The sequence below is a fragment of the Lichenostomus cassidix genome, chromosome 17 (assembly GCF_008360975.1).
Source record: "Lichenostomus cassidix isolate B80296 chromosome 17, HeHo_3.0, whole genome shotgun sequence".
NCBI lineage: Eukaryota > Metazoa > Chordata > Aves > Passeriformes > Meliphagidae > Lichenostomus > Lichenostomus cassidix.
Genome location: NC_139497.1, coordinates 1,505,969 through 1,515,273, shown reverse-complemented (window position 1 = coordinate 1,515,273; position 9,305 = coordinate 1,505,969). Strand labels below are relative to the sequence as shown.

Genomic DNA, 9,305 nt, shown 5'->3' with positions numbered 1-9,305 from the left:
CTCAGTCTGAATATGTTGATCAAGGCTGTAACTGCGTGACATGGTTTGCAGATCCTGGGATGTTCCCTTCAGGATCATGAAAATACATGGAAAATGTCTTTTAGATGTGTCAGGTTTAGGAGGTGGGAACCAATATGCTCTTATATACAGCCTGACAGAATAAATGGGCTTTTCCCAGCTGGACTGCATCCTGGTTTCCATAATTACTCATGTAGTTTCTGTTTAAATCAACTGGAGAGGAAGGTTTCAATATAACTCCCCTAATATTTTAAAGTGCATGACAGGGGGAGGAAGGGCATATTCTGAGTCTGAGCACCTACATTTTCCTACTTTCCTTCAGAGGAGCAAACGGTTTATGAGAATTTTAATCTTTACTACACTTGCCTCAGTTCTCATGGCTGCTTTCCACTCTGTTTTCTTTATTACTTTCTTTTTCTTCCTGTCATTCTTAGCTTTCTATTTTTCAGTCCCAGTTTGCGAAGGGTGTGGGTTCAGAAGGGTTTCCTTCAGTTCCCAGTCCCCTGAAAGCATGAGAAATTGCCCATTGAGCCAATTCTCACAGCAAGGTATAAAAATAGGAGTAAAGAAAAGGTTACACAATGCTTGGATTGCAGCAGTTTGTACTAATGGGGAGATTTCAAAGCCATGGTTTGAAAAACATTTTTTAAACCTTATCATTTCCGTTGATTTTTCTCTCCCCAAGCTGTGTTTCAGCTGCAGGAACTCATGTTAGACTGCTTGAGGAATTGTACTGAGAGACAGGAGTCAAGTGCTGACCAAGTCACGCAAAGCCAGAGAGCCCACTAATTAGTTCTCTTCAGCCATAATGAGTGATTTGCTTGAGAATCCTCTCTTAAGAGTTTCCAACCAGATGCTTTGGTCTCTGCTGTTAAATAAGTGGATTAAAAGGCAAGTGGATTTGAGATTATTTTGCCATTGCAGCAGAACACAGGTGACTCTCAGCAAACCCACTTGTGTGGTACCACTGCTGGCAGTGACCAGAACCTGTGCTCCTGGGAGAACTTCACTGCAATTCAGTCTTGCACACTTGCAATAAACTAAAAATTATCACTCAGTCTGTATGAACATGTTTAAAGTTTTCAGTATTGTTTCTGAGCTTGGCTTCCAAATTGTTTTCTGAGTCTTTCCCTGCTTGCAAAACCAGCCAAAGTTGACAGTCAGCCATTAGCATAATTGTCTTTGGGTTAAAAGGTGTGTATTTATATGAAATTTATTGAGCATTAGATTTTGTTTGTTTCTGATTTCTTTATAATGAGACAGACCTCTTGTATGTTAAATATTATCAAATTGGAATGCTGAACAGTACTTTTGATATAATTTCCAAAACAATCTGGTCTTGATTCTAATAGCAGCATAATGCTTTCCTAATGAAATGTCTGTGTTAAGCCCCAGAGAGGAGCATTAACCTTGGATTAAAATCAGAAGAGAAAATGAAGCACACTGTGGTAATTTTGTTGTTGTTGTTGTTGTTTGAAAAATAATTTTGTGAAGAAACAGAACTACAAGCTGTATTGAATGTTCTTTACACTGATTACATTGTGTACTTTTTAATTTATCTTTAACTTCTAACCTTTTTCCATTTGCCCAACAGAAACATGGGTTATTTGGATAGATTAAACTCCTTTTCATTACTGTTCAGCTTCCCAAATGTCCAAGGCATCTGAAACTGATGGCATCAGGGTGATGTAGAGAACAAAGTTCCATTTCCCTCATGCTGAAATCTCAGCTCACATGAGACCTGTCCCTGCATTCCCTCATGTTTTCCTGTATGACACTCTGTAGGGCTCAAACTCATCTATTTTTTCTAGCTGAGTTCTGAGGAGGGGATGAGGAGTGGTTCCTCCAGCTGAACGGCAGCGATGGCATTTTGGACAGCTGCTGCTTACTTTGGACTGTGACTGCTGCAGCTGTGAGATAACAGGAATGAGCTTGGGCAGTGCTGGCATTCAGGAGCCTCTGAGGGATGGCTGCATCTGCACTGCCCTGGCCTGGAACACAAGTGTGAGTGAGTGTGAGAGTGAATGTGCTCCTTCTGCCACTCTCTGACCTCCCTGGATGTGCTGAGGTACCCAAATCCATCCCAGCTGTGGTCTGGAGCTGCCAGCCTGCTCTGCTAGGGTACACTGAGTTTTGTTAAATTTAGAACAGTGCACAGAACCCAATGCTAATCTCCCGAATCTCAGTCCTAGCATATTGTAATTTATATTCTTTTGATGTGTTTTAATTTGCATGTTATTTTCTTTTTCTAATAGGAGTCTCCACAAGACAGTGCCATCACCCGAGACATCAATCGAACGTTCCCTGCTCATGATTATTTTAAAGATACTGGGGGAGATGGCCAGGACTCCCTGTACAAAATATGCAAGGTATTCTTTAAATACTTCTGGGCTGGTTTTGGTAGTTTGTATTCAACATCATCAACAATGTGACTGTTGGCTGAGAAGAATGGGGATGTGTTGCCATTCTCTTGTCACGGAGACAGCCTCTGGCACGAGGCTCAGGCCATGCTAGCTGTTGGGCTGATTATGGTTATGGTTATTCACACTGCAGACCTAAAGCCCTTCTGGATTCCTCAGCACTGAAGTGTTTGGTGCAAAGACTTCACATCATTCCCAACCTGTCAGCCTGGATCAAGCTGGACAAATTGTGTAACTGGAGATGGCTATGTACCTCCATAAATGTTATGAAGGCATAGGCATGCACTGAAGCTGATTATTAAAAGGAAGAAATTGGCAAAAATGGACAGCTCATTGTATTCAGGTGTCTCAGCTGGAATGGTTTAAGTTTCCAGCACTTTCTTTTGAACTCCTAATATTTCTCCCTCTTCCTAATGTCCCTGTGGCACCTGTTTAGGAATAAAAACACTCAGATAAGTGGTTTAATAGGCTGCAGCAACCTTGGTGCACCACTGTGACCAGCCACTGCCTCTATGTATGCCAGTTTGGTTCTCACACAGGTTTTCCCTTTGTTAGAATGGCAGTGGCTGCACTCCATTAGTGAGCATTGTATGGAGCTGTGTTCAATGCAGTGTTCTGTTTTATTTGTGTTTGTAGCTTGAGACAGATACAAATAAAGTCTTGATTCTTCTTTTAGGCCTACTCGGTGTATGATGAAGAGATTGGCTACTGCCAAGGCCAGTCGTTTCTTGCTGCTGTGCTGCTATTACATGTAAGTGGTGCATTTACCCTCAGTTGTTTGATTTAGAGTAAATATTGCTCCACTTGTCTGGAACATACTTCTGAACTAATAGGGTTGCAGGGCACAAATCCACTCATATGTTGGTCGGTTATAAAGTGATTTTAGACAGGGAAGAGTACCTTGTTTAAGACTTACTGTGGTAAGTTACTTTGTAAGGACTCAGTGTTCATGTCCCTGTGTTCCTGTTCCTGTTCTGGGACCTTTCCATTCAGGCTTGTAGTCATGAGCAGTAGTAGGCATGGTATTTGTGTATAAGCCAACATTGTAAATGTTTTTATTACAGTTTCACGGTCAGATTTAAGACTTTTATAAGATGTTTCTATTGGAATCAGTCAGAAATACAGATGGTGTTTGCCATGTCCTGTGTACACAGAAGGGTATTTAGGACATAGAAGGTATGTCAGTTCATTAGGTGTCAGTGCAGGCTGTGCTGCCTGTGGCTGTTGTCTTGTAGGTCTTTGTGCTTCTTGGTTCAAGAGCTTAGGGAAGGATATAATAATACCTTCATATTTTTAAAAGAAACTGTATTATGCTTTTTTAAACTTAATTGCTGTTGATAGAAGTGATCTCATCAGTGTAATATCCTTTAATTGCTGGTGTGTTCAGAAGCTAGAGAGATTTATGGTTGTCCAGAGCAAAAGTTTTAGATTCACTCACGCTTGAGAAATACAAGAGCATCAGAAATCTGTATTTATATATTTATAGACTGTTCTGTTTCAAAGTAACATCTGCTTTTTGTCAGTGTTTCTGTTGCAAGGGTAGCTGGAACTGCAGAGTTCCTAAGCCCAGTAGTGCTTTGAGATTTCTTTTCCCCAGCTGCTTTCAGTGCTGTTGCTGCCATAGAGGACTGAGCATGAAGAGTTCTCTGCAGTTTTCGGTGGAAGAGGAAGTTTGGCCTTCAGGGGAGGATTTTCCATACTGTTGTAAAGTCAGGGGAGGATGCAGAAGAGATTGTGAGCTCCATTCTTGTGAAACAAAAGCCAAGTGATTAATGATAACAACCTTTTAGGTCTTTGTAACTGTAATCTGAAATATTTCCTAGATGAGCAATTAATTCTTTATTTCCTCACTGAATCAGACTGAGAAGGGCAACACTTCCTGCTACAAGAACTGAACACTTTTACTGAAACAGATGTGCTTTCTTTTAGATTTTCATTGTCCTGTGTCCCTTGCATTTGATTCACTCTCAAGCCTGAACCATGTGTTATTCTAGAGTTCTCTCTTTAACAATACTTGTGGCTTCTGGGAATAATATATGCATTAAAAAAAAAAAAAGCCAGATTTCAAATAAGTTTCTTTTTATTTGATACTCTTTGAAGTCAGCCTTTGGAGTGTGGCTGCTAGGGAAAATAAATAATAAAAACAAACGTTGCAGAAAAGGAAATTAAGTTTCAGTGAGTCCTTCACTACCAGTTTGGAATATTTCAGCGAACTTTTCTGTTTTAATAAACTCCATCTGCAGATTAATAATAGAATACTTGAGATGGATGTTCTGTCCTTTATAGGAACCAGCAATTGACCCGAAGTCAGACTTTTCTACATAAATATAAAAACTGAATTTTAAGGGCAGGGAAAAATGTCAAAATACTGATGAGCTTTAAGTGTTTCTTCAGTTTTTGGCAGGAATGGCACACTGAACCTTCCCAAACCATTGGTGAGTTGTGATATGTGGAACTTCTGTTAGCAGTTACTGGTCTGTCTTCTAATAAATAAACATGTCATCTAATAAATAAACATCAAACGTAATAATGTCTTTGGAAAAGGTAAATCTATCATTGAGAATAAGGAAAGATCCTGTTTAACATCCTCTAGTAATACTTCTTCTGCCTTATTTATGTAGGTGACAAAGGGTTAGACTGGTCAAAAATCTGTAAAATTCAGATTCTGACAAGATTTGGAACAAAGACACCAGGAAACAGCCTTGGTCTTGATGTCTGGCAGAGGTATTTTTAGTCGAGTGATGGAGAGGTGTTTTATTCCACTGAAATGCCGTTTGCAACACTAAGCCTCATTTTTTGTGTTAGTACTCTTGTTTACATTTAAACTGGATTAAAAAGTTGTGGCAATTCAGCCTTTCAGTCAGAGGGAGAAGGGAGGTAAATTGAGCTGATGAGAAAGGTTTAAATGCTGGGTGCTAAATCCACTTTCCTCTCTCACAGATGCCTGAGGAGCAAGCTTTCAGTGTTCTGGTCAAAATCATGTTTGATTATGGACTCAGGGAACTTTTCAAACAGAACTTTGAAGATTTGCACTGCAAGTTCTATCAGCTGGAGCGCCTCATGCAGGTGGGACTCTGGGGGACAGTGAACTGAGTCTGCAGTTTAGCTCTGGCTGTTCCTCATGGGGTGAAAGGTGTTTGTAAGCTGTGAGTAAGGGTGGAGAGCGAGGATCATCCCAGGGGTTTCAGCAGAGAACTTGGGAGCAGGGTGGTGCTGCTGGCAGGGACTGGGAAGGCAGATGTGCCTGACAGCTGGAGTGGCTCTGCTGTGGCCACTGCTGGCCCTGCTGAGGCAAATTCCAGGGTCCTGCTGGGCATCCACCCCAGGACAAGCCTTTGGCATCCTGAGGCCCCCAGGCCCTTGTCCTGTCAGGCCTGGTGGGTGCAGGACCCTGCACTGGCTATCACTCTACCCAACTTCCTTTTGGAATTTGGGGGTTCAGCTACAGTTCCAAAATAGCCTAAATTAACTTTCAGTGCTTCTGTGTGTTTTACTCGTAGGAATACATTCCAGATCTGTATAACCACTTTCTGGACATCAGCCTTGAAGCACACATGTATGCTTCCCAGTGGTTCCTGACCCTGTTCACTGCAAAATTCCCTCTCTACATGGTCTTCCATATTATTGACTTACTCCTATGTGAGGTATGTGTTATAATTGGAGACTTGCACAGCTCCCAGCTTTTGACAGTTTGTCACTATCTTGGTTCATGTCCTTGTTACTATGTTCTCTCAGCAAGCCGTGTGATATTTTTATGTAGAAGTGTTACATTTCTGCAATGAAAAAGATTCTTAGTATTTTAAATAAACAAATTAGGAATCAATAGCTGTATAAAAGATTATAATCTCCTATTTCCTGTGGCACTGTTGAATCTATGTGAGAAGACTTTAAAGTGGGATGAGAGTTGATTTACAAATATGTGGGTTTCTCTGTTCTTAAGTCATATTATATATACAATGATAATTTTTATTTTTCCTGCAATATTACTGCATGGATGCCATTGTGTATAAAATTGCCCAGCTAACTCTCATGCTGGCAATCTAACAAGCTTGAAGTTCTTCCTCCTGGAAAACTTGAAGTCTCTCTATATCTCACAGCATATATTTAGAGAGCAAAATTATTTACCTTGAGACGTCTGTAATCATGTTTAGAGCAGTGTATGTGATGGGATGTGGGTAAGCAGTGTAATTAGAGTCAGCACTTGTTACCATCAGTGAACAAATCCCGTTTTGTACTTAAGCATCCTTGAGTTCTTTAATTATTTGCTGGGTAACTTTATGCATCCATTCTTCCTTGGATCTGCACTTGTTCCTGTGAAGTGGCTGATTTCCTGCCTTTCCTTGGCTGAAGGGTTTCAGCATTCACAAACCTCTTGGTCAATGTTTTTGCCCTTTCCCTCTGTCTGCTGCTTGCTTTGTCCATGTGCCAGTGGAATAGAAAGCAGCAGATGGTATGGAGAAAATCAGTTCTGTTTGTTTAGAAACACATTTTCCATTCGTAAATAGTAAATGTGCTCACAGGGAAGTTTTCAGGGTTTTTTCATAATTTCAAAGTAATAGTGAAAGAATAAGTTGGTGGGAAGAAGAAATGCAGGGTCTTGAAATAAGATGAGCAATTTGTCATGAGTGGGACCCCTGAAGAAGGTGTAAGCTACTCTGACTGTAGAACTGTTTGTATTTAATTGGATAATATAAATAGAACACTTCTAAGGAGTAGGGGCAAAATAGGTGCCGTGGGCCTCTGTCCTAAGTGAGTCACTTTCTTTCTCATTACATGAATTATCCCAGTTTGTGAAGACCAGGATTTAATATATTGGTGTACATATTGCTGTGTTGGAATCAGTGTTTTTAGAAGTTGCTGTATGAAAATTAGATTTTCATAAGCTGACCAACTACTCATTAGGAAATAAAATTAAGTGCACAACATAATTTCATAGTTTCAGACTGCCAAGGAGGTAATAAAATCAGTGTTGATTGTTTTGCTCTCTATAATGACTCTCCAGAAAAGAGATTTTGCCAATTGTTTGCAAAGTCATTCTTTGTGCCTTTGATTTAAATAGCACCTGATTACACATGTTTCCTGGTTCTCCTTTTCACAGAAGCCAGACAAACAACAAAACCCACCAAATAAGTTCATATCCAAGCTTGTAAATACTGAGAAATTAATTTATTTTGTCATTATTTTTGCTTTCCAGGGAATAAGTGTTATCTTCAACGTTGCACTGGGATTGTTAAAAGTGAGTATACAGTGTTACACTGTGGTTTATGCATCATCATGCACCATGTAAAAATTAAGATGCCTGTTACAAAAATATGATGGTTTTTTTGAGAAGCTAACAACTCCCTGTGGTACATGTGCTGTAATCTGGCATGTCCTGTGCAGCACAGTGCTTTTTTTGGGGGGTGGAATAGAAGGTTGCAGAAATAGAAACAAACACTCTTTGCAGAAGGTTGAGAAGCAGTGATGTTACTGGAGCTTTCCAAAACTGCTGTTGCTTTATTGTCTCTGGGAATTCAGTAACTGTACAAAACTGGCTTTTTGTGGTGTTTCTTTCCTCATCTCCAGACTACCAAGGATGATTTGTTGCTGACTGACTTTGAAGGGGCTCTGAAGTTCTTCCGAGTGCAGCTGCCCAAGCGGTACCGCTCGGAGGAGAACGCCAAGAAGCTGATGGAGCTGGCCTGCAACATGAAGGTGAGCTGGGAGGGCTCTGCAGCCTCAGCCTGGGAGCAGCTCCTGTGCCTTGTCCAAAGGCAAACACAGGTTAATTGGTTATGATCATGGAGATTAATTTGGAGTCAAATACACTGACATGGTTCAAAGTGTCCTTTTTACTTAAATTCCCTAGAGGAATTCTTTGCAGTGTCAGTGTGGAAGCACACAGTTTCCCTGGCATGTTAGCATTCCAGGCATTTTGTGAAACTGGTGCAGTAGCAGTATCAATACCAGTATTCTACACAGAGTTCAAGCATATCTTGTGTGAAACCAGCGTAGAAATGATGGAATAATCAAGAATAAAGCTATTTTATCTTTCTAATCATTTAGCATTAGGCACAGATTAAATGTCCCTCGTGCACCTGGTTCACATCAACCTAACTGAGTGTATTTGCCTTTTATGCTTCCAAATAACAACTTGTTCCTCTTCCCACTGTGCCAAAATTCCCTGTGTTCCCAGTGCTGTGTGGAGTGGCACAAGCAGTCTCTAAATGGACATGGAAGGCTCCCCATGGCTTCCTGGAGTGCTGGGTGGTTTGGGGGGATTAAAGGGGAGCTTATGGAGGAAGCACTGCTGGGCTCAGCACAGAGCACTTCTGTATCACATCCTTGATGGGAGTGCTGCACATAATTGCTTTCCTTGACCTAAAATGTAAGTCCTTTGCTGTCAGTAGAAATCTCCAGCTCTGTATTTGGAAGTGTTTCTTTGAGCAGAAAAGGGCCTGATGTCAAAATAAATAATTTATAGGAAGGGAGAAGTAGCCTGGCTAAGGCATTGTGATTAGAACAGCATTCTGCTGGAAAGGAGGTCAGGAAGTGATCATCTGGAGAGAACACCAGATTCTTAAAGTCACTCCTCAATGGTGCCTTCAAGTCATAGAATCACAGAACAGTTTGGCTTGGAAAGGACCTTAAAGCTCATTCTTGTTCCACCCCCTGCCATGGGCAGGGACACCTTCCACTATCCCAGGCTGCTCCAAGCCTCATCCAACCTGTCCTTGGACACTTCCAGGGATGGATGTTCACAACCTCTCTGGGCAGCAAATGTTAGCAGAGCTGCTGTTGCCTCCCGTGGTGGGACATCAGTGTTCGTTTCTGCAAACCCAGAATCCCTGCTGACTTCCCCAGGCCTCCAGTGCCCAGAACTGAGAT

At 41.1% G+C, this 9,305-nt stretch overlaps 1 protein-coding gene across 4 annotated transcripts in view; it reads left to right on the top strand.

Moving 5' to 3' along the window:
* RABGAP1 (RAB GTPase activating protein 1) overlaps window positions 1–9,305 on the top strand; it is a 71,298-nt gene that overhangs the window by 51,992 nt on the left and 10,001 nt on the right. For all 4 annotated transcript variants that reach the window (XM_085076718.1, XM_085076721.1, XM_085076717.1 and 1 more), the window contains 6 exons: window positions 2,274–2,387; window positions 3,115–3,189; window positions 5,379–5,504; window positions 5,939–6,082; window positions 7,633–7,674; window positions 8,004–8,132. In XM_085076718.1, the coding sequence (XP_084932844.1) occupies window positions 2,274–2,387; window positions 3,115–3,189; window positions 5,379–5,504; window positions 5,939–6,082; window positions 7,633–7,674; window positions 8,004–8,132 (630 nt within the window). The remainder of the gene's footprint in view (window positions 1–2,273; window positions 2,388–3,114; window positions 3,190–5,378; window positions 5,505–5,938; window positions 6,083–7,632; window positions 7,675–8,003; window positions 8,133–9,305) is intronic.